This window comes from Amblyomma mixtum, chromosome 2 (assembly GCF_055824585.1).
Source record: "Amblyomma mixtum isolate Tamu chromosome 2, ASM5582458v1, whole genome shotgun sequence".
In the NCBI taxonomy this organism is placed as follows: Eukaryota; Metazoa; Arthropoda; class Arachnida; order Ixodida; family Ixodidae; genus Amblyomma; species Amblyomma mixtum.
The window spans coordinates 291,979,282-292,004,539 of NC_143013.1; the positions used below are offsets into that span (position 1 = coordinate 291,979,282).

General features: G+C 50.2%; 2 protein-coding genes across 6 annotated transcripts in view; one reads left to right on the plus strand and one right to left on the minus strand.

Annotated features, from left to right (window-relative positions):
- Positions 1–16,562, plus strand: part of LOC149364466 (uncharacterized) — a 30,362-nt gene extending 13,800 nt beyond the window's left edge. The window contains exons 4-9 of one of the 3 annotated variants that reach the window (XM_089574414.1): positions 1,445–1,789; positions 5,994–6,200; positions 8,193–8,725; positions 11,789–12,169; positions 14,666–14,938; positions 15,813–16,562. In XM_089574414.1, the coding sequence (XP_089430540.1) occupies positions 1,445–1,789; positions 5,994–6,200; positions 8,193–8,725; positions 11,789–12,169; positions 14,666–14,938; positions 15,813–15,930 (1,857 nt within the window). In that variant the 3' untranslated portion in view covers positions 15,931–16,562. Of the gene's footprint in view, positions 1–1,444; positions 1,790–5,993; positions 6,201–8,192; positions 8,726–11,788; positions 12,170–14,665; positions 14,939–15,812 lie in introns of those variants that run through there. The other 2 variants (XM_089574415.1, XM_089574416.1) reach the window with 2 other exon arrangements.
- A 3,439-nt stretch (positions 16,563–20,001) lies between these two features.
- Positions 20,002–25,258, minus strand: part of LOC149364467 (replication protein A 70 kDa DNA-binding subunit-like) — a 37,258-nt gene continuing 32,001 nt past the window's right edge. For 2 of the 3 annotated variants that reach the window (XM_089570121.1, XM_089570120.1), the window contains exons 8-9: positions 23,627–23,702; positions 23,435–23,539 (exon numbers count right to left, since the gene is read on the minus strand). In XM_089570121.1, the coding sequence (XP_089426247.1) occupies positions 23,671–23,702 (32 nt within the window). In that variant the 3' untranslated portion in view covers positions 23,435–23,539; positions 23,627–23,670. Of the gene's footprint in view, positions 20,172–20,933; positions 21,044–23,433; positions 23,540–23,626; positions 23,703–25,258 lie in introns of those variants that run through there. The other variant, XM_089570123.1, reaches the window with a different exon arrangement.

The window sequence follows — 25,258 nt, forward strand, 5'->3', positions numbered from 1 at the left end:
GGTCTGGATCTTGTCGTTTTTTTTTTCGCTGTCGGTATCAGAAAAGATGCTAAGAGCATTAACTAGGGAAAACAGAAACGGTTTAGACGAAACCAAGAAAGACGCGGCTGGTCGTTGTGCCGTGCTTACATAGTGTGTCGCACGGCCTTGAAAGTATTGTAGGAGAGCATGACGTTCAAGTGGTTTTCACGGCCTCCCAAAAAGCTATCCGGTTTATGCGCATTCAGATTTCCAACCGTGAACAATGGATCCAAACAACGGAACCGAAGTGCTAGCGCACCCAAAATCGTATTTGTCCTAACTACGCAAATCGACCGTCAATTTTTTTCCTCCTCCTCCTCCTCGACTCTCGTGGGTGGGCTGACGGAGGGATTGCCGGAGGCGAGTAGTGAAGGTCTCAAGAACCTAAGAACGATTGAGGCAGGGAGTAGCTTTGAGGAGAGATCTTCGCATTTTTTGCTTTATTCATAAGGGATGGCGCGGTTCAATATGGAACATAAGGATGTTTGGGAGCCTATGTAGATAGCGTATTTTTCTCTAGCGGTGGTGTTGTGTGAAAGTTGGTATGCGTGTACGATTGGGGGATCTTAAGGCTGATGGCGCTGGGGGGATTCCTGTATAGGCCACAAGGTCGCATGTGACAGGCAGCAGAGCTGGAGAATGGATTACATACGCGGAAGTGCCAGTTTGAGGGGTTGTAGGAAACATTGGTGTATATGCTATTATAATATGCGTGGCGAATCTGAGATTCGAAAGGTAATCGGACCTACACACCGCTGTCAAACAGATTCGCTCTAGCGTTCTTACTGTCTGAAGTGGTGCGCTTCCGGGATGGTTTGTGCTTCATCACTGCCATCGGGAAGACCTGCTGGTGGCACGGTCCTTCCGAGGACCCTCATGGTGAGAATACTGGTCAAGTCCGCTTAAGTATTCTCATGATGAGGACGCCCGGTGAAATCCTAATGAAGGTCCTCACTCAGGTCATGAAGGCCCTCAAGATGCCGTGCGAGGTCGTCGTGAGAATTCTGATCAGTTTTCCGGGCTAGGTTGGCATGGTAAACATCATGATCCTCATGACGAGGACGGCGGGTGAGGTCTTCATGAGGGTCCTGATCATTCTGGATCAGGGGCAAACCATCGGGGGCAAACCTAACAGACCCCTCCTCCAAGTTGCGGCCCTCGCCACTTTGCGTGCGGGCGCCACCTGACAAAACACTTCTGGTGTTGAGACCGGTGCAGTGGGCCCGTTCCAACACCAGAAGTGCTTTGTCAGGTGCCGTCGGCCAGAACTTGGAGGGGGGGGGGGGGGGGGAGGGTCTGTTACTTTTGCACCCTATAGTACGTATGGAGATCCCAGTGATGAGCATGCCGGGCGAGGTCCTCATGGGGTTACTTCTTCCCCCCGATAGCAGCGACTGAGTATTGCACGTAACTCTAATTTCAGGCGGACTCGTCGAAGGAGTCGATACACGCGATGTTCAAAGCGTGGAGGATAAGCGAATGGCCTGTGGAATCCAGCAGCCTCCATGCTGATTCAAAAGAAATGGCTTGGAGCTTCGCCGCCGAGTTGGTGCGCGACCTGGGTCTGGCTACGATCGTCTCCTTCGACGTGGGCGCGGACCCAATGGCTCCGGACAAGCCCATTGCTGAGCTGTCACATCCCGAGCCAATGTTCCCCGCGGGGGCCATGGATGAGACTGTCGTCAGCACATGGGTGCAAGATGCCTTCAAGGAAGCCCTCAGCGTACTGGACCGCATGCCGAAGGACGGAGAAAAGCTCGCCGCTATGGTCTGTCCAGCTTTTGTGCCTCCATTCGTATAGTGAACGGGGCAAAAAATGAATGTGAGTTCATTCACAACGAAACCAGTCTCAGTGCCAACCGTTCCTGTAGAGAGGATGCAGAAGATTGACAAGAGATTGTTTTAGGGGCTCAGTTGCAAGTTTAGCTGTAATCAATGAGTCTCGTGACCTTGCTATATTATTATTTGGAGCGGAAGACGGCCATGGCACCTAGGGCATATCTGGGTCGAGCACATCGAATTCCAATACTCCCCACCACTCCTTCAGGCAAAGGAAAGGTAGAGGTAGCTACAATGGCATGCACTCTAGTATTAATAGCATGAACCTCTTAGAACACCATAGCTGTGGAATTGGCGCTCATGTCCTAATTGGTTGAATATTAGAATGGCTGCGAAAAACCTCTGCCCGTCCCCTGACGTAGCGGTGAAGTTCGGCCGCTGGTCGAGTAGTATCTAAAACAATTTGCAATATTCTAGTTCGAATTTTGTCTGTGCCCAAGAAGAAAAGAAATGCGTGACGTGTGCCGTTTTATCTCTTACAACAACATCGAGTCGCAGCTTGATATTTAAACAGTACGTCGTAAAATGTAGTCAAAAAGGCTTAACAGCAGTGATAATCTCCAAAATATTCGTTAATTTTCTTGAAAGGAAAAAAAAAGTAACAATTCCTCATGGAACCTCTGAACATGTGGGGCTAACGAACAGTTAGTTCGCAAGCGGTAATAAAATCTTGCACACTTAAAAGGTGCCGGCCGGGTTTCATGAGTTTCACATCTCAGCAATGTGAAAAATATCGTGAATGCGGTATAATGTACAAATCTTAAAGGGGCCCAGAAACACAATCTTAGTTGACTGTTTTGGCTGTTGATAGCATACAGTCAGTTATAATGGTGCCATTAGCGTCGGTAATACCGCGTATATTCCGTTTTTTTAATATTTTAATGTCCTCCCAAAAACAAATTCATGGCTCTGATGGTGTCGCCACACAGTGGCGGGTTTTAGCAGCGGATATGACATCACCTGCCGCGAGCTTGATGATCGGACAAACAGTAAATATACTGCAAATTGTGTGAATAAATAGAGACACATTTTGTCACCTGTCTGCGTTTTATATTAGATCAACAAAACCAACTTGTTTGTCTTAGATAAAAGCCCTGCAAAGCAAGTAAAATAAAAATACACCACCAGTGGCGCTCTGGCATGGAAACGACGCTGCCAGTCTCAGCAAGAACGAGTTACAGAGAGCAGGCAACCATGGAGTGCAAAATTCCGCGACGTGCTCTGGCAGGCTGTTTTGATTGGTTGCGCCAGGTGCCGTCATTGGAAGAGCGAAATAGGAGCGGGAAGCCCCGCCAAAATCGAGTTGAGGGCAGTGTTTTGTTTGCTTGTATTTTGAAATTTCTTCATTGAATAACTCCCGTTCCTGTGCATCGATTCCTGTAATTTTTTTTAAGTCAGCATCTGTGTGACCTAAAGAACCCACCTGAAGTATAGCCGGTATCCCCCCAAGCAGTGTTTCGCAGCCATGTACGAACCAACAGTGCACGTGAACCAAAAGCGAAAGTCTTCATGTATCGAAAGTATATTTTTTGAGTGATACGGCTGCGCTGCTCGCAATGTGCAACACTCGGTCAAAATTCTTCGGGCCACGTGGCTATTTTTTCGAGCGTCATAGTGCCTCCTTACGGTACCCTGGAAAATTTACTTGAGAGGTTTAGAACTTCGGGCTTGTCGTCACCTCTTGACCAAACAGCGGAAAAGAAAAACCACGTGTCCCAATTGACTCTTCACTAAGGGTGTACCTACTGACCGAAGTGATCATGCAGGCTGGTTGGTGGTCTTCACTGCGGAGCTCTAAAAGAAGCATTATTTTTTCTTGCACAGGAAAGTTGAACATTGCCGCCATGGTACGTCAGAGTACACAATTAAATTAATTTCGGTCAGCTGAACTAACAGTACATAAAAGTACCTTTCTATGTGCAAGTACTCCATGAGTCAGCCGTATAGCGGCTGGCTCAGTTTTGCAGCGCTAGAAGGTAAGGGACGACTCCCAGTCTGTACTTAAAAAATTGCGTGGACACTTTGGGAACTAAAGTGTTAAGAGGTGAAAGCCGAGGACACTATGCCGTGACGACTTCCAGTGGATGTGACGTCACACCGTTCCCGTGGCTATATCGATACCCAAATTGTACATCTTTCGGGGATCTGAAGTGTTAATTACACTTAATTACACATTTCTCGATCTTAATTTGACACAAATCCGACGTTTTTCCGACGATTCTGCTACAATTTTCAATATGCCATGACGACTACCGGTAAATGTGACGTCACACTATTCCGGTGGCTTTATCGAGTTTGCGCTATTTCGACATTTTGCCTGTAATTAATTAACTAATTAACCTACAGTCATCAAACTTGGCTTCTAGAATCATTTTTTGCCTCCTCTGTCTGAAGCAACCATTGGTTTTATTCTAGCTTTTTTAGTTCCCGAGTTAAACGCGTGTGACACGCTTTGTTAACCGACGACAGTAGGAGCCATTAAAGGCTTTCGCCTTAAGGCGGCGCAGTCAATCAAGCGTCCGCGCATACGCCGGACGGATCGCAAGTGGAAGAGAGGAAGTGTGAGACTGAGCAGAGTGGAGGGCGCGCCTCGTAAGCACTTATGGCACAAAATACGCACTGCGGAAGGATCATCGATGCAGGCAAGGCGGAGCGTCGTGTTCTTAATGCTGCACATTATAAATTTACCGCTTTTATTCTGCCCTTAACACCGCCCCTGACGATGACTGATCAGCTGGTAACTCGCCCCAAAACTACTTAATGCGTGCACATCTTCGAATAAACTAAAGTTTTTAGTCAGAACCTGTGTCGTTAACCATACCTCGTCTTGTGTTTGCGCTGTTCCCCTTAAGACGGACCTAAGTGTCCCCTCAAGTTTTGGGGAAAAATGCTTCAGCGTCACTTTTGTTTAATCAATCTACAGACAGTCTCTGGACTTGCCTTTGAGATTGTAAGGGGATATCCCGGCGGCTGTACGGTGACCCACTCTGGCATGCGAACATATAGTGTTAGTTATGCAAAGGCATGACACACGTGCAATCGACACTGAACATCCTATCTTGTCACCAGTCGCTCACATATTGTGTACATTGTCGTGCGCAGTTTCTTCTTTTTCTCTCTTGTCTTACTTAAGATACCAACCGTCAGGCAATTACTACATACGCCTAGGGTTTTTACGGGATGGCGTGAAAGGAGACAAGTAGAAAATCTGGTGTCTGATTTGTCGGCGTCTTCGTTATGAGCGAAATGTCATTGGCATGGCTCTAGCAAGTGGTCCCCAGAGCACCCTGGGAAGCAGGTTGGCCACCTAGGTCACGTGACCTTGGGGCGTCATCCTGCCCATCGGATAACAAGCAAACTGCCCACCGTGGCAGGTGAAATTAGTGGTTGGTCGCTCGGGAAGAGCAACCTGGGACGCAAAGGCCCACCGCTGGGAGCACTTGCTATCGCATGGCAGTGGCGCATCGCTTAATCGCTGCATCACTGTGCAAGGAGGGGTACCAGTGCTCTCGGGACTCTATGAATGTGAAGTGGAGAATGTCTGTCCGTATATGTGGGAATTAACCCATTACTCTAGCTAGAGGCCCATGTACTGTGCGATGCCAGTGCACGTAAGGAGCCCCAGGTGATCGAAGTTATCCGCCCTCTACTATAGCGTCCCTCATAGCGCCGGAGTCGCTTTGGGAAGTTAAACCTCGTAAGCCAAACCAAACCTTAAGACGGAGCTTGAACGTCTTCAAAAATTCTTTCCTTTCGATTTGACAGAACACGGTTGCTGTCCGTTGTAACCCGCTGCTTAAGTGGTTTTTGAGGACAGGAAATGGCGCAGTATCTGTCTCACATCTCGGCGAACACCTGAACCACGCCATAAGGGAAGGGATAAAGGAGGGAGTGGAAGAAGAAAGGAAGAAAGGCGCCGTAGTGGAGGTCTCCAGAATAATTTCGACCATCTAGGGATCTTTAACGTGCACTGACACTCACAGCACACGGGCGCCTTTTGCGTTTCGCCTCCATCAAAACGCGGCCGCCGCGGCCGGGTTCGACCCCGAGTACTCCATCTCAGTAGCCGAGCGCTCTAACCACTGAGCCACCGCGGCAGGTTAACCCGCTGCTGTCCCTTGTTTCCTGTGCAGTCTGAAGGCATCACCAACCTCTTGACGACGTTTGGCACGGGATCACGGGAAACCCGCCTCGAAGCAAACGTGGTGGTGGCTTCGAAGCTCGAGCCGGGCTTGCGAACTTTCCTGAGTGACCTGTTCAAGACAGATACGAGCCAGTGGCGCGTCCTGGTTGCCTCGGCCAAATACTTCAGCGCCGAAGGCGTCGTGAAGATTGTCGAGGTAGTGCTTCCTTTTTCGGTCGCACTGGTTATACGTACTATGAGAAAAACCAATTAAATTTCTCTAAATGTCAACAGTGAGAGGAAAATTGGTTTTTTTATCGTCATCCTCGTCGCTGCCGTCAACATTATGAGGAGAGTTGAGATCACACCAGTCAGTGGCCTCTAAACGACCTTCATCATTTATTAATGTAAATTAGTTTGTCTGTTTCGCTGGCCACGGACATGCTATACCAGCTAATGTACTGCGTTCGCACCTCGATCGAACTTTCAGGAGTCATTTAATGCGTTTGTACGTGTTCCGAATCTATTAGACCACAGGTTCTCAGCTTAGCCCGTTGCATGTTTGGGTAAATTCTCTTTTTTAATTTTAGGTGGGGTGTCCTCAACCATGGGTTTGAGGTGAAATTTTTGACGCGAAAAAAAATGATACTGAACTCCTGGAATAAACAGAGCCGTAGAATTTCTGAAGTTTACAGGATCGAGGAGTGGCTTTCTTCATAGTGGGGTGGCCATTGAGACGAGTGAGGCCTAACACTGAGGTGCACAAAATGGTGGCATTCGGGTTATGGCAAAAACACTCGGGACGCCCGTTCTGATTCGTCCTGTTCAGCCGTCATGTCATGTTAGGCACAATACTCACGGTTTCCTTTTTGATCAATGAGTACGGCTCGCACAAGTTTGCTGGAACATTCAGCGACATTCAGTAGGCTGTCACTGATTTACAAGTGGTGTCAGCGGCGCCAAGATGGTGTACTCTTGCCGTCATCAGACGAACGAACAGGGTTTCGTGATGCGCCTGGTCCGCGAGCATGGTAGCCAGTGTGACGTTTTAGAAGCCCCTTGAAACTCTACGAGACTTTCTTTCATTCCTGCGCGGGAAGCACGATATCACAGCTGACGGACAACTAAATAGCTTGCGCCTTGTCTGTGTCACTCGTCCTCTTGCAAGCTTCTGGTCGAGAGTAAAGTATTCAACCAGGCTGTGAACGGAAGTCGCTCTGGCTTAGACAAAAGCTAGACCTTCTGAACGAGGATAATGTCTTTGCTAACTCATAGCGATTCTTATGTTGCTTTCTCCAGCCTTGCCCAAATAGCGTTCGTTGTTATCGCACCTTTACCCTGCATGTTCTTAACCAGAGGCGCGTGGCTTTGGAGCTACGCGGATTGCTTTGTGAAAGGGATTTGGCAGTGTTAACTTTTTGAATAGGCGTGGCATTCGCTCGCAGCAAGCAAAGAGTAAGCGCTGCGTATGATTGTTCTTTATTTATGTGCATTCATCCTTCCAGGAAGGGATGGTTTTATGCCGCACTACTTTTCCCCATGAAACGGGTGAAACGCCAGTGTCGTCTCCTTCGTCTTGTGACCGCGCAGTGTCGTAACAAGCGAGGGGCGCGAACTTTTCCATCGAGCTACTCTTCCACATTCTCATGACGCGTCACTCACACCGGGTCTACAGTGACGAAGGTCGGACTACTACTCTCGAGGGTCAGATCTCTGGCAGGCACTATGCTTTAGGACTCGGGGACAACTTGACCGAGTATGCCCCGTAGAATCTCCACAAGCGCGAGGCAACGGGTTCCACGAAGTCTTCATGAGGTAAAAACGTAACGATACATCTCTGAAACAGTTATCACTTCCGGATTGCATAGTAGCTTCTGCTGCACAGACACCGAAGGTTGCCCCCAAGTGCGGAATAGAGGGGCACCAAAACCATAACTGCTCTGTTAGAGCTCCGTTACGCTGGTGTTGGGTCACGATGCACTTTTTCCTGCGGTCAGTGAATACAGCGGACGCTGTACAGCGGAGATAGATGAAGTTGAATCGAACTGAAGAGGGGAACAGCAGGATTTCTCGGTGGGCGCTTATGTGGGGTTGTTCACCGCCATCCGCACCAGTCACGTGTCGTCACCACGAGCATGCTGGCACGAACGGTCCTGTGTACATCCCGCACCCGCCTTCTGTTTTCTATAAACGTTCTCCGCGTGCGCAGGATGCGGAGCTAGAAACCTTGCTCAACTACATGGGGTTCCTGGTGCTGATCCGGCTGGCTCCCTACCTGCCCGACAAGCCCAGTCCGGTGGTCCAGCTGCGCTCTCTATTCTCGCACAGCGTCATGCACCGCGTGAGGGAAGACGTCACCGACCCGAGCATGCACATGCTGTGCCTGCGCTCCACCGAACGCCTGCTGCCCGGCTGCTTCGCCAAGGCGGCGCTGCGCAAGCTGCGCTACGAAGGCAGCGACATGACGGCCCGCCAGTGGCTGTCCCAGCTCATGGCGGTCTTCGCGAGAGACCTGCGCAATCTGGTGTGGATGGACGACCTGTCAGCTCTGTTCGTGCGCTACCGGCTCAAGCGGCAGCCCGTCGTCCGCCTTACGGCCTTCCACGGAGAAGGTGACTGCTTGGGTTTCGATGCGTCCGGCTATTCGGACAGCCAGCCGGTGGACTTCTTCCGCGAGCTGGCCAGGCTCCGACAGAAACTCATGATCGACGGGATCGCGAAAGGCGACGCGAAGCCTCACAGGTATGCGCACCCGGGATTCGTCGTTACTGTTGATATTGCTGTCGGGCTCGACAATGTTTTAGTGCGTTAGACTCCACCCTTTTGCGCCCCTAGCGGATCGGAGCGGATCAGGCGTCCGAACCCGAAGGTGCCCTCTCCTGAGCTCCCTCCGGTAGGTGCACTTCCGGGCTCCAAGCATTAAAATTGCACCTCCCACCTAGAAGCCTCCAGCCACCGAAGCACACTCTAAACACAAATGCGCCTGTATGGGAGTAAAGGGGGAGTAAGCTGTACTCTAGCGCACTACCAGAAACACCCCCCCCCCCCCCCCCCTCTCCCGATGTCCATGCAGGTGCGAAGCGAAAAAAATGGTTTTGATTTAGCTCTGGTTAAACCAGGAGTGACGCGATAGCTACAGCTGGTCGAGTGGAGCTCGCGCAGTCGAAATGCAAAGTCAGTCTTTCGCCGCTGCGTTTTGCTGGGCGTTCCTTCATCTTCGTTCCTGGACGAAGATTCACTCTCTCCCCCCTGTCCACTCCTCCTCCACTCGGTTTCGCCGGCGCGCCGCGCTGCCTGCAGCTGCCCCGCACACCGTGACCAACCACGTGACCAGCCACGGTGGCCACGGCGCCGCCACGTAGGCGCGCGGCGCGCACACCAGCTGCGTGCTCTGACGTCACTCCATTCATGCGCACAGCTGGCGAAGCGGTGGTGCCACGGCTGAGCGCGCAGCCACGCTGACCTCGCGAAGCGGCTGGCGCAGTGTAGCTATGGCTACAACAGTTACGGGGAAATCAAATTTAAATAATTAATGTAAATATGATCACCTGAAAGGCGAAGTGTACGACCAAAACTGCTAAACTGCCAAAGACCGGATGCGAATTTCTTTTATGTTTTCATATACCACCTCGATACTTAAGCTGCAAGAACAGAAATCGCGTGCCTAAAGTATTTTACACGACTACCAGCGCTGGAGTACCACATGTCACGTAAATGAGGACGCGGTAATTTAGGGAACGCGGTTGATGTAAGCCCTGCCATTCGCGCCAAGCGCGCACGGTGTATAAAAAAAATCGTTCTGGCTGGGAGGCCTCCTTCCGTTTTTTTTTTTTTTCATATTCATTGACTCAGAGGTTCGCCCACCTCCGTGTCGACTCTTGTCGCATCCTGGGTATGCCACTGACCTCCAACACTTTCACCTCTGCCATCAATCAGGCCATACGCACATGCCACTCGATAACACACTTACTGCGCCGCGTAGTTTTAAAACATGCCGGCCTCTCCGAGACACACGCCAGCCGCCTTGCTCAAGCGCTGGCCCTGAACAAATTCCTGTACTATATCCCTTACTGCCCCCTTACAAGTGCACAAGACAAACTAGTCCGGGCCCTCAGTACACTGTATGCAACACTAGGACTCCCCCCCTCAGGCTTCTACAGGCACCCTGTACAGAACAGGCCTTTTACATCCCCTTCAAGCCCTCCTTAACCTGCACCGGGAGAGACAAATCATCCGCCTGTCCAGTTCACCAGCTGGGCGGTGGATACTATCCCAGGCTCCCTATGCACCCATCTCTTTCTCAGACCCACCGCAGTCTCCGATATACCCCCCCAACCTTCGCCTCGCACACATTCCACGCAACATGTCCGCCCATACACCACCACACCACACCGCCACACCCGTCCTTGCCGATCCGCGAAGCTTGCATTCTTCGCCGAATACAGTTTAATCTCCTACATACACCAGCCAAACTTTATCCGTACCGGACACTTCCACACTTCAGTGCCCAAACTGTCCGTAGACATATGCAAACATAGAACACTGCCTTACACAATGCCACTCAGCTTTCCAGTCACCCGCCTATCCTTTCCCCACACCCCCACCGTAGCCCATCTGGCTTGCCTCCCTGGATCTGAGACTGCAACACGCCCTCGTCACCTTGGCCTAGGACCACCTGAACGCCTAACATAAAGGCTGTGTTAATAAAAGTGTCGCACCACCACCGCTACCACCCGTGTCTCTGCTGTTGTGTTGTATGCTTAATGGCTTATAAAGCAGGTGTTCACATGTTGATTGTAGCCACAGAACCCGATGTGGTTAAAGTTACCGGAGCTCTCCGCTACGGTATCGTTCATAGTATGAGTCGCTTTGGGACTTTAAACCCTATAAACCAAACAAAACCAAAGCTTTCGTGCTTCTGCCGAACGAGCTGATGCCAAGCGTTCCAACCAAAAGTTTTTTTTTTTTTTTTTTTGACACAGTACACCGCAAGTGTAACGTTCTCCCCACAGAAGGAGAACGAGCTGAGGAAAGCCAAGCGAGCAGCCTATAGTAGGATACAACTTAAGAAAACAGCAATTGCTAACACTGGGCCGCTGTCCGCGGCGTCCTGTATTACTCCGCTGGCCAATCGCACCAGAAAACGAAATCTGCTTTTTAATGTTTGACTACATCATAGAATCCACGTATCAAAAGCCTAGAGCTCATAATTTTTTTCTTGTGATAAGCTTCTTGTTTAGGTAAGAAGAAACGTTCAAGAAGCGTTCTACTTTTTTTGTCGTGGAGGAATTCTGTGCGCGGAGGCTGAATGTGGGCGGAGCTTCACTGCAGACTTATGTTGTATCCGACCATAGACGGCCGAAGAGCGCGATGAACGGCTAGCCAAGTGGAGACGCCAAACTGTGGAATGCAAGAAGCGCCTAGCCGCCTTGTCAGAGCCTGTGATGTTCGATAACAGCAGTCAAACGGACGAAGAAGTGAAGGTCCATCGGCTGACCGAGCACACCATTCGGCCTCCTCATTAAACACAGCCATAGATTAACCAAGTTTAGCCATACCAAAAGTATCCTTAGCTACGTATATCCTGGCTTAGCCGAGCTAAGCCATCGCCAATTTTTTGGTTCATTTCACTTCCAGAAGTGGTTTGATACCATTTGTGAATGGGTGGCATTGAAGATGCGGCGGCGAATTTTAGGCCTCAATTTTTTATTTTTCAGAGTGCGGTTCCGGCGTCCGCCTAGTGTGCGAAAATTGCTGCGCCTTTCATTTCCTCACAAAGCATTTGCGCCCCTGCTTCGGCCGCAGGTACCCCGAGACGTCCGAGCTGCACCCGTACGCGGTGTTCGATGCATCGCACAGTGTGGTGCGCGTCCCGTCGGTGCTGTTCAACCACTCGGTGCCCATGAGCGGCTCGGCGTTCGCGCTCCACCTGTCGCGATTCGGGACCCGCTTCTACCGGGCGGTGGTGCGCGTGCTTTTCGATGACCCGTACGAGCTCGAGGCTTCCCTGCGCAACATCGGCGAGGGAGGTGCCAGCGAATCCATGAGCAAGGTCATCGCCGGTCTGAAAGGGTGCCTCATGGATGACACGGCAGCGGCGTACGGCGAGGAGTTCTCACTTGCAGAACAAGAATACATCGGGACGGATCTGCTGTACCAAGCCATGGCCTTGGATTTCGCATACAGGTATAGATCGACGCCGTTTTGTGAAGTAGGCCGGTGCGGTGGCGCTTGTGTCCATGAATACTGAATGCGATAGGGCGCGGCCAGTAGCGGTCAGTTTCAGATCTCACGTCGACCCTGTGAACGAGGCTTTCGTTAACAACCAGCGGGTACATCTCAGAACACCCTATGAAAGCACGAGACATCATTTAGGAGGATATGGTGTCTTTAAAGCGCCCCAGTAGACTTTCTGCTTCCGGTGGCTAGGTCTGGTGCGGCAGTATGCACACGAAATGGGCCAATGTCTTCGGCTTCTTCCACGGCACCCGAGCTTCCTCTTACTCTCATCACTTTCTCGCAACGCTGTTACTGCACGAGGGGATGGATCAAAACCGTGTGTCCAGCGCAATGTTCACCGCGGGTGCTTTCTTCTTTGTTGCGTCGTCATGCTGCTACATGGGGAGGATTCCGTGTGCACTGCACGCATCAAGCTCTTCGAATCGCCACAACTTCTAGTTAATCAGCTACATTCGGTCAATTCCCGTTACAAATTCGGCGCGGAGACTGAGTGGTAAGTGACAACACGACATTGGCCTTTAGCCTAAGGTCGTGGTATCAAATCCCGGTCGCGGAGATCGAATTTAGACGGAGACTAAATGCAGAAACATTTTGCTGCGCGATGGCCGTGTACAGGCGGTCGATATTAAACGGTAGCCTTCCCTCCTATAGCCTATGCACAGCTTCTGGACGTTCAATCCCATCCCACATACTGCGAATTGACGTTATAGTCCGTGGTTGTGAGGCCCATGCCATAACAGCAACCTTGAATGGGGACACCTCAAAAGGTAATGTTGCAAAGGAAAATACTCCGAAGGCCCCCCTCCGCTGCAACAACGCCAATTTTTGACGTCAGTCATACGCAGTGTAGGTGGTGTCGAAGGGTGGGGGTATCAGCAGGGGTGCGAATAAGAATGCATATTTGGTTTTGGTTTTGGTTTATGGGGTTTAACGTCCCAAAGCGACTAAGGCTAGGAGAGACGCCGTAGTGGAGGGCTCCGGAAATTTCGACCACCTGGGGTTCTTTAACGTGCACTGACATCGTACAGTACACGGGCCTCTATAATTTCTCCTCCAAAGAAATTCAACCGCCGCGGCCGGGATCGACGACAATGCCTGTCTGCTCGCGTCTGGGTATTGATGACCAGAGTACTGATGATGCATTCGACAAGGTCTTCTCCCAGGTGGCAGACGTCGGTCCATGTTGTGCACGTGACAGGAATGCATATTAGAATAAGTTCACCTACGTTTCTTAATGGAGAATGATCTAAGGTCTATACTGTTTAGCATAAAATGCAACAAATCACCAGGTATTGTCGGCGTTTCTGCGCAGAACACGTGATGTGGTCAGGTATATACTACTAGCACTACTAAGTATCATACCACTACTAAATATCGCGTGCTGCCTGCCACGCGTTGCCAGTGGAGCCCACTGAGGCTTTGGCAAGACTGTATTGTGAACGTGACATCTTCTGTGCAATAAAATTGTTGTCATTATTACATCTGAAGGCGCCCGATCGCTAATCGCTGCCGAATGCCTATCAGAACAACATGAAAAGCAAACAACGTCATTTCGAAGTAGTGTCTATTTAAAGCGTCACGACTGTTGTGTGCAGGACATGGAAAGTTTGTCTCAGTGAGTCCCTCAAGTTTCTTGTTTATTCAAACATGCTATCACATACGCTGGATTTGCTCGCGAATGCTGTCGTCGTTTAAACTATTACCTAGACAGCTCTAAATGGAAGGCATTTTTCAAGCAGCATGATAACCGAACAGCGCTGTGCGCAGTAGCAGACGTACCGTACGAGCACCGTAGCAGCACGATGTTGATCTATCTTGTGGGTATGCACCCCCTTTGTCGCGGCTGACAGCTCAAGATTACTATAAAATTTAGTGCCGGGCGTGCTGGTATCGGGGTGGGCCACAGGCCATGCTGCGACATCTTGCTGACGCTAACAGAACTGAATGCCCAGGCAAGCGGTTTGCGCAAACAATGAGCATTGTTCTGTCGTTTGCAGTATACTAGCAGTTCTGTGACACAGAAGCAAGAATTTGCTACCCACGTGATCAGAATGGGCTTGAATGAGTGCCCACGGCCGGACAACGCTCCCAGTGATTGGTGTGGCAATGCCACCAATTGTGCCATCCGCGCCGCCGCGCTGGCTCAGTGGTTATGGTGCTCGGCTGCTGACCCGAAATACGCGGGTTCGATCCTGGCCGCGGCGGTCGAATTTCGATGAAGGCGAAATTCTAGAGGCCTGTGTACTGCGCGATGTCAGTGCACGTTAAAGAACCCCAGGTGGTCGAAATCTCCGGAGCTCTTTACTGCGGCGTCCTCATAGCCTCAGTTGCTTTGGGGCGTTAAACCCTCATAAACCAACTGTGCCGTCCACTTCACTGTGAAACGGCGCTAAAGCCCGACGTAATTTTCCCACTTAAGACGCGTCTGCCAACGTCACCCAGGGCGTTCCGGGAGCTGCTGCATGTGCGGCGCATCTGGAACATGGACATCCGCTACGAAGGGCTCGGGGACCTGTCCGCCGACCAACTCTTCTTCGTGTACTTCGCACTGGACCACTGCGAGGCGATGGACGAGGTGCACGAGAGAGCATTCGAACACATTTTGAGTCCCGACCACTTGGTGAACCTCGCGGTTCGGAACGTTCCAGCGTTTTCGGAAGCCTTCGACTGCAGTTTGGGCAGCTTGGTCCACAATGATGGCGTGCCCGTATGCAGGTACGAGCTCTCAACGCACTTCGTCACGTGGTAGCGAAAGCTGCGCTTTATGTAGCATGTTGCGACAGTGACTGGTCGGGCTAGTCGGTAATTCAAAGCCAAGTCTGTAAGCATGTAAAAGCTGAAAAAAAGACACAAGGACATATAGCGCGGTGGTGTTTGTCTCTTCGCGTATTAAAGTGCTTTATCTGTTTGGTTCCGTGATGGGCAGCATTATTCTCAGCAAAAGTAGAGTACTAGGCTCCTCCCCTCGCTTCTTTGCTGGTCGCGAAACTACCCCCGAAACTTTAAATGTAGAGACAAAACCGGCCGCTACGAGAGGCGCCGCCGTCGATCAGTGGGCACCAAGCCACACCTCACATCTTGCAGGCGGTCAGCAACTGACCTCACGGCAGAATAGAGCGATTTAGCATACTGGAGGCGTACTCGAGGAGAGACGTATACCGGTTTTACGTACGCCTGTTGAGCACCCGCAGTGGCCCTATATCTGGCCGCGCGCTTTCCATTTCGCATGCGCATCTGCCGTACGTAAAACCGGTACCAGTCTCTCCTCTAGTACGTCTCTGGTATGCTAAATCCCTCTAATATTCGCTGACGTATTGATTGAGGAGAGATCTCTCAAAGGCAGCGTTAGCCAAGTGACGGAAAGATGAGAAAAGAAAAAAAACGCCGATGTAACTGGATTTTCCCTTCCTTACCTTAGCTAACCATCCATGTATGCCAGCGTGGCAACATATCCTCTACGGCCCCTCTTTCTTTTTTCGCTCCCACCTTCCTCCTTTTCCTCGCGGTGCATTTGGTTTGTCCACCGAGAAGGGAGATTGTCACTGCACCATTCATGTCCCCCCCCCCCCCCCTTTTTTTTTTTTCGCAGGATTTTCGCGTTCGGCACCCGGAGGCGCCGCAGTGGTTCCGACGCTCGCCACCAGCGCAGGAAGGTTGAACACAAAGGCTTAGCCTCCATGCTCGATCCTCAGCTCGAGCTCGGCTAATATAACGCGGTAGGGGGCGCACCTACTGCGCTCCACGGCGCGTGCGCGCCGCTGTGGACGATGCTACGTCACACGCGTGCACGTTTCATGACGTGCGCCTGATTGTAGCGTTTTGTGACGTTCCTTTTTTATTTTTTCTCTCTGCGCGCCACTCTGTGCGGGCATGTCAGAGAAAAACTGGAAATGTAACGATAGTGCAATGCCGCCCTGCGCGCTGATGCGTGAGCTTTGGGGGAAAAAAAACGCGCAGATTTATAATGTTGGCATTGCCAGCATGAACCCGGGCGTTGAACGGGTTGTTAGTTTTTATTTGTTACGAACTGATGCTGCGCTGAGAGCCGCACGGATGTTAACCTGCGCGTATTAAAGTGCTGGAAGTATTTGGCTCCGTAATGAGCAGCAATATTTTCAGCAAAAGTACTGCTACGCTATAGTTGCATAATCTTTAATTAAAACACCATATCAACTTGATGTGTAAAGTGCTTGTGTACCAAGTGCATGCCGAGACTGTCTCTTGTGCCAACAGCGAAGCATGAACTTTCAATGGTGCGGATATACCCTTTCCACCGGATTTCAATATGCTTGCAGATTTCACCAAAGAGAAAACTTAATAAAGCGGTAAATGACATGCACTTCAACAGTACACGTTGCTGCCCACTTCCGGCTTTTTCGAACTACCGGAGATCATAACATGGAAGCGAGGAATTTCGTTTCCTGTACGTCGTAAACTGTTTTCAAGAGACGCTGAGTGATTATTTTCTTACTGGAGGGCTGTTTTAGGGTGCTGTATGAAAAAAAAAGTGGTGTTTGCCAACGTCCCCGCAAGCCTTACCCGGCCCTATCGGAACTTTCTAGGTCTAAATGAGGAAAGAAAAAATATTGTCTATAACTTAGCTGGGGGGAATGATTGAAAAAAATGAGGGCCCACATGGCCACTCAATGGGAAAGGAGAATATGAAATGTGATTCTGCGGGATTTCTTGAACTCTTCACATGCTCCGGGCCTAGTTGAATGAAAAAAAAAATCACTATTATCCATTGCATGGCACTGTACAGCGAGTGTGAATCGATCGCACAACTATTAAGTGCGATTATATCACCTTTGCATTCCGATGCTGGACCCCCACATATACATTTGATGCAGGTTTTTTAATTGCTGACCTATCTTAGAAACGAGGCCAGGGAGGTCAAATAGACAACCGCATCCGAGGCCGCGTATTGCAACTTGCTTGCCAGACGCACGTCATTCACGCCATCCAGCGGAACAGAACAATACTCCTGCAAAGATAGGCGTGCCCAGATGTTGGTGCACAGATCAGGTGCAGCGTGGTAGAGTGCGTAGTCACGCGGATGTTCTGCCCAGGAAATTTTCTTTTTTAACGCCGCGGAGGCCCGGCGGTTATGGTCCTCTGCTGCTGACCCGAAAGACGCTGGTTCGATCCCGGCCGCGACGGTCGCATTTCAATGGCGTCCAAATGCTAGAGGCCTGTGTGCTTTGTGATGTCAGCGGCTGTTAAAGAACCACAAGTAGTCGGAATTATCCCGAACCCTCCACTACGGCGTCCCCCAGTCTGAGTCGTTTTGGAACATTAAAACCCATACAACTAAAGCGGAGAATTTAAATTTGTAACATTTGGTGAAAAAGCTTTCATCACGTGTTTTCAAGTGGTTTTAGCTTCCGAAATTTTAACCTTTTTCAAATCTGTGGATTTTCGAAGCTCGTGCAGAGAAAAATTGGCAGAAACATGGAAATTTATACAGCATACATCATATCTCTACTGCGCGCGTCAAGTGTATTCCACTGGCCTGTGGCATGGTGCAAATGTTTTTATCACTACCTTCATATCAGCCAAGCGATGAGGCATAGGTAGTGAGGCTGGTTTTGATAGTCCATTAATAACGCACCAGACACTGAACGGCCTTTGTCTCCAACCAGCAGCGCGCTCACCTATATAGCACTCCCTTTAGCGCGCCGACACATCTTCGTCGTTACAATTGCCCCCCCCCCCCCCCCCCCCCCCTGGAGAAAAGGAGTCATCCTGGTGACTCAGGGAGTGAACATCACGGGGTCATAAGACTGACGTGTAGTTTCACGTCAACGACGGCAGAGATCAAAGGATGGCGTCCACGCCATAGTTCATCGACGACATAATTCATCGACATAGTTCGACGACATAGACGACATAGTTCATCGATGATGTTCGAGACACAACACAACATAGACGACATAGTTATCGATGATGTTCGAGACACAACACGGTAAAGTCCGTGATATTTGCAGAGGTATTTGGACGACAAGCCAGCAGTGCCAGAAGGGATCCAGAGCTAGAGAAGTGAGCCGGCAGGCAGAGTCACATGGGTTTGACCAGAATCACGGCGCTATTTCTGTTGATTCTGATCGTCGGAAGTGAGGGAACGCGCTAGTTCATACTTGGCAATTTCTTCGGGAGGTACACAGCCTGATGCGTCAGGATAGTAGGGGAGAATGGTATCAAGCATACTTATATGTTCGCGTCCGTAAAGAAGAACGGATAATAATCGGTGATAGACTGGACGGCGGTATTGAAGGCGTACGTGACAAATGGAAGTATTACGTCCCAGTTAGAATTATCGAGACTGCTGTACGTGGTCAGCAATTCGCCGATCGTCCGGTTGGTGAGAGGATGGTAGGACGTGCAGGTTCTGTGAACAATGCGGCATTCTTCGAGGAGCGCCTGTACAACCTCCGATAGAAATACGCGGCCGCTGTCACTCATGAGCTCACGAGGGGCGCCGCGGCGGAGAATAAAGGAAGCCGCATCTCTGGTTGTAGCCGTCTGAAGAGCCGCCGTTTCGGCATAGCGCGTTAGATTGTCAAGGGCGAGGGCAACCCAGCGGTTACCAGAGAGAGAAGGCGGCACCCGACGCGATTAAAGGGACGGGCAGGGCAAGGCACTGGCTGGGATGGGCCAGAAAGGCGCTGCCGGGGAGAGACTTGCGGCATTGACAGTCAAGGCATGAGGAAATGTACAGGGGTAGTCAAAAAATCCCAGGCCGCTCCGAACAGCCGCGGAGCGGCTGCTCTCCGCTATCGGGCGCTGTTATCGCACGCGTGTCTCGCCGCGCTCGGGTTGCGAGGGTATCCGCTGAGAGGAGGTGACGCTCCCTCTCTCTCTCGCTCTCCATGATAACAAAGCAGTGAAAAAGACGGTGAGGCGCGCGCCTTCACGCCTTCGCTGTTCGAGATTTCCGCACTCGGCTGCGGTGCAGCGCGTCGCGGAGCAGACGACCATTTGCGCAAAGTGACGCGCGCTGGCGGCCGTATTTAAATGGACTTCGCCTGCTTCTCCCAACTTCTCGGCTTCCTGGCATACGATATAATGCATTTACCTTCACCTAAGCTCTGTTGCGATTGAAGATTTTATTCACATATATTTGACACCAGCGAACATAATTGAATTTTCAGCACCAACTGCCATTTCACCAACTGCCATGGAAAGAAGCGCAAACATTAGCTCGTAGCTGGCGGGGAATGACGACGACGAGCCATTTTCGATTAAGGAGGCCGTCGTGCAGAGGTAGGTGATGGGCTTGACGCTGAAGCGATCGAGTGGCGAGGCTGTTGCCGGAGTGCAGTCGGACAGATTGCGCACGAGCGAGGTAATTAGTGTGTCTTCACGCTGTTCCGCAGTCATTTTTAGTGTGCGCAACGCGGACAGCGCAATGATGGAGATGATCGCAACATTGGAAAGTAGAGGAAACCGGGAGAGGGCGCCAGCACCGGGGTGCTTGCGTCAGGAGCGATAGGCGACTCGAATGTCGTACTGAAGGCGCAAGGCCTTATAAGGCCAAGGCGAGCATTCCATAGCACTCGCAGAGCACTTTACTACGTCAGCGCTTGTTCTTTGTTTTAGCTCACGTCACGGTTGAGGCGTCCACCGGAAATTGAGATTGATCGATCGATCGATCGATCGATCGATTGATTGAGTGATTGATTGATTGATTTATTGATTTATTTATTTTTTGATTGATTGATTGATTGATTGATTGATTGATTGATTGATTGATTGATTGATTGATTGATTGATTGATTGATTGATTGATTGATTGATTGATTGATTGATTGATTGATTGATTGATTGATTGATTGGACGCATGGGAATTCTCGGAGTCTTGGGTGGTCCGCCCAGTCCGGCAGCCCCAGTGACTTGAGCCGCAGCGTGGACACTGCGAACCAGTACCCTTTGCTGGTCGGGGTCCTCACTGTGCAGAATGATTGAAACAGATACTGCACCTTTCATTGGATTTTTTTTTTTCATTTTCAGCAATGGCGACGGTCACTTTTTAAGGAGATGGCAATAATAATGCAAACGCATTATAACGATAGCTTTTCCTCCCTATCCTTAATTACTGAGAGACACGGAGGCCACAGTAAGTAATATCCATATCCGTTTTTAGAATTTCGAAAACGCGGTTACCTTCGGCGCTGTGGCCTAACAAATTTTGGCTATTTCGAAGAGTTAGGTGCACTGTAGAGGTTGCTTTGCCTGCAAGCTTCTCGAAAGCGCATGTATTCTGACGTGATGTAGCCACACTTTTTTGGGTAACCGCCGAGGATAACCACGTATTCGAAATTCTAAAGGCTTATATACAAGCAGAAAAAAGGCTGATATGGATATTACTTACTGTCTGCTACACGCCTCTCAATAATTAAGGATCCTAACAGGAATAGTTAAGAAGGTAACTATTAAACATTAGTTAACCAGCCTACCAGTTAGCACATTCTAGCTGTATTCTGACGTACTACACCGCTCACAGTGCTATGATGAAAAAAAAAAGGCTTTTCTAACTCAAAAGTCCTATTTTTAAGGAATGTGTAAAATCTTAGGTGAAACAACCTGTATGTGTATAGCGAAAGGGATGTTTCGAAAAGTTGTGCGTCCGTATATTTATTCTTAGCACAAAGCGGAAAAAAGAAACAATTTTATTTGCAAGGGAAGTTAACGGAAGTGCAGCCGTTCTCACCTGCTCACCGTGCACCTGCTGGTGAGGCTGCTACCCCACGGTTTCACAGCCTACCACCAATCCTGCTTCCTGGATCCACTACGGTCAGTCCCAGCACAAAGAGGACATCCCTAGAAAGACCAGCACATCAAGTGAAATGTTGACACGCACAGCAGCTCGGTAGCTGAACCAGTTCTGAGCGAATACCCTGTGGATCACAATAAACTACTTGAACACAGTGTGGCACTCCACGGCCGATGTCACCACGAAAAGAGCGCTCTATATGCACGGGCAGAGAGGTGAGCGTCGATCCGAATTATTTTACAACATGCGTTATTTAGCTTCTGCGACCCGCTGGCCTGAACTCACTCCCTTGTTTCACTTCCAGCATGTTTGTCCAGTAGCCTTGTTCCGCTTCCTTACTCGGTTTTTACAATTAATGAATTTTTCTCTCTGAAGTTTGGCGGGCTGTTTGATAACCGGCCAGAAGATGACCTCTGGAGGCTCACCGTTCACCGTACTGACTCTAAGCCTTCGGAGACCACAGGCGTACAAGTGACAGGTTCTTCGAATATCGTGTGGAGATGCGAGAATGCAGAGCGCATACAACTCGCCTCGTGTTCTCTAATTCGGTCAAGCGGACAGCATGAGTGGAAGGGGGGGGGGGGGGGGGGGGGGGGAGTCGACTCAAGCAACCTCGTAGACGCGGGCACCTTGAAGAATATTCCGCTGTTAGGCCGAAATTTCTACTTGTTATCCACCAGCTCCACTTTCATCTCTGGATGCAAGGTTGAAGTCATTTACGACAAGAACACCTTGGAAAACGCGGTGCAGTCGGAAAAATCTTTTTTTTGTCTTCGTCTTCATAGCCTCTCGGCTCCTGTGGCGCCCCGACAGTGGCGCCTCTGATAAGGCGGCGGCTGTGAATTTAATACGGACTGAAATGACGTAGTTGGTTGTCCGCTGAACGGGGGTTCCAAACTGGGAAACGAAATTGATTATTTCGTTCGCGACTTCTCTTACAAAACGGCAATTTTAAGCTCCGCCGTATGGGTCATTGCTATCGCGTATGATGCGATAGTGGTAATGGGTTAATGCCCATATATGAGGGATTGGCAATTCTCATAACATTCACAAATCGCTGAGAGTCATCATATAAGCGGTTAATTAAGCGATGCGCCGCTGCCCTGCGATGGCAGGTGCTGCCATCGGTGAGGCCTGCGAGACCAAAGTTTCTCTTCTCTCACGACCTCTCGCGACCAGTCATTAATTTACCTGTTGCTCGACATGCTGACCAAAAACAAATGCAGAAAGACGCGGGCTCGATCCCGGCCGCGGCGGTCGCATTTCGATGGAGGCGAAATGCTAGAGGCCCGTGTACTGTGCGGTGTCAGTGCACGTTAAAGAACCCCAGGTGGTCGAAATTTCCGGAGCCCTTCACTACGGCGTCTCCTCTCATAGCCTGAGTCGCTTTCGGACGATAAGCACCCATAAACCTAAACCATTAATTTAATTGGCACGGTGGTGAGTTTGCTCGCAATCCGATTGACGCCACAAGGTCACATGACATAGGTGGCCCAGCGTCTGGCCACCTAACCTAACCTAACCTAACCTAACCTAACCTAACCTAACCTAACGGTCTGGCCCGGCGGTCTGGCCATACGGCTGTGAGGCCTCAGACGGTCAGCAACTCTGCCGCCGACGCCGCCGACGTCGGGCAATTTTTGTCGACACGAGGGTACTAACGCTACCGCGTCAAAAAAAAAAAAAAAAACACGCAGGAGAAGATTCTAAGCGGTATAATCCCCACATAGTGTCCAGACTTAATGTTTACCTAATATATGAACAGTTTCCTGCATGGAGAGAAAGGCATAAAATGTCCATTATTTCGTCGATTAAGAGATCGGTAGCGGGCAAAGTGGGTGAGAGAACAAACGCGGGTTAATGACATCGTAGTTGAAATCAAGAGGAAGAAGTGGGCTTGGGCAGGGCATGTAATGCGAAAGCAAGGTAACCGATGGTCGTTGAGGGTAACGGAGTGGATTCCAAGAGAAGGCAAGCGTAGCAGGGGGCGCCAGAAAGTTAGGTAGGCAGATGAGATTAAGAAGTTTGCGGGGATACGGTGGCCGCAACTGGCGAAAGACAGGGTTAATTAGAGAGACATGGGAGAGGCCTTTGCCCTGCGGTGGGCGTAGTCAGGATGATGATGATGATGATGATGCGATAAATTAGTCAAAGGCATCTAAGCAGTATACAGTCTTACTTTCTCTGCGTGTTATGAAGTACGCTGTCAGGCTACTTCTGCACCTCCGTCTAGCAAATAACAGCGTGCCTTTTTCTTGCCGATGCATGGTCGATAAACAAACTGTAGCACAGCAGAGGACGAAGACACAGAAAAGAGATGAGTATAGACCGCGATGTCTTGCCTAGCCTATATTTTTGCTGTGCTTGGTCTGCTCAGAGTCAAACAAACGCACAGCACCGTTCAGAACTTTATACGAAGAAATATTCAAAAACATACCCGAAGAGTTCAGGATACCACGTAAACTTGTCCAATTGCACAACTGCAAATATGTCGAGTGTGCCGGTTGTCACCATACTGTTGAGCTGTGGCGCCAGCACGGCATCTGAAAAACGAAAGCGCCGCTGTTCTAAATGCACTCTAGCTGAATTTTGTCGCTTAGAAGCAAGCAGAGAAACTTAGTGAAGCTCACTTGTGTGTTCTCGCAGTCCATCCCACAGCGTTACCTTGAACCAGTCACCGCCAGGGCCCGCTGTTCGCTGTAATTCCTGCGAAATATGGAAAAGTGATGTTTGTTTCACGGGAGGCTGTTCTCCTGCTGTGGTGACCAAAGGCGCCAGTTGAGTTGCCGGGTTGCGGCTCAGGGACCCATCGCGCACGCACTCCGAAGCCGGTAGCCTGGCCCCCTTGGTTTTGTGTGTGTTAGCTGTTTGTCGGGGCTCCTCCAGTGGCCGCCATCCCGGCGCCATTCGAATGGGTTTGTTTTAAACAAATGTGGTAAAGTGCATCCAAGAATGGCGGTTAGCGGACTGCACCGTAGCCGGCTGCGAGAAGACGAGGCCCTGCAGGGTCGCGTTCGAACCGCAAAAAGAAACCGACGCGCGGACCCCTGGGGCGTCGAGAGGAGGCCGCGTGTAAATTTATTGCTTTTAACTGCGGACCGCGTGACGGACGGGGTGCCTCAGAGACGAACGACGAAGGGGGACAGCGCGCGGTTCGGGCTGAGTGTTTGCCTTCCCTGTGCCGCCGCTGGTGTTTTTGTGTTTTTGTGTGTTTGTATGTGTCGGTGCTGTAACCAAGCGGAAATGCGTAACGTCTTCGTGGGATTCGCGCGGTGCTCGCGTAAACAATCCCGTGAGCGCTGGCGTGCTATTGGCTCCTTCAGTTTGAACAGAATTCTCCTGATTGGCTCTGACAAGCGCATTTCCTATTGGTTACAAAAATGATCCCCAGAATGCTGGGAAAGGGTATTTAAAGGCGAGTTTTTGGCGCGAAAAGGGGAGATAGAGAGATCGGACCGGAGAGAGATCGGAGCTCGAGAGAGTCCGGAGAGACCGGCCGGCACCGGATGGGAGACCGGGCGAGGTCCCGGAGATATCGCTGGTGAATGCTCGTACAATAAACTACATAGTCTCGAAGAAGTTGTCCAGTGTGCTCCGCAACGTGTCGCCGGATCACCGAACCATTAGAAGACTGCAAGATCATCAAAATTAACTGCGCCCAAAATAGGTTATGTCAGAGAGGGAACTTTGTTTCAAGGCAGCACTAGGCGTCGAGTGTAGTTAAGCGAGACAGCGGCAGAAATCGGTACTGACCAGTATCTGCAACACGGGCCAGTCGTCTAGGTGCCTGTTGAGTAGGCTCTGCGAGAGGAAGATGCAACACGCAGACAGTTTTCATGACTCGTCTTATCAGAGGCAGATTTAATAGCGGCAGCTGAGGGCGTGCTGCACATCAAGGCGTCTCTGGTCTACTCACACAGCAAGTGAATTTGCCTTTTCTTGCATACTGGCCTGAATTGGGGGTCACATTTCTTTTCGAACAAAAAAATCTCATTACGAATGTTTAAATATTCGTTACTGAAGTTAGTTGTCCAAAAGAATAAATATATAACATACGAATTTAATCAGTCTAGTCTCTCTAAACAGCTTTGACACGAATTGAAGCTCTATTTCGTAGTTTCCAAGGATTTTCTGAATATTGCAAAATGTGCACCCCTTTTTCCTATTATTCGCCACCCAGTGTGTGACACTCTTAAAACTGTGCTCTCGTGTGCGTGCGTCCTCCATGCCATCAGTTCTTTTTTTTTGTTGTTTTCGTGATT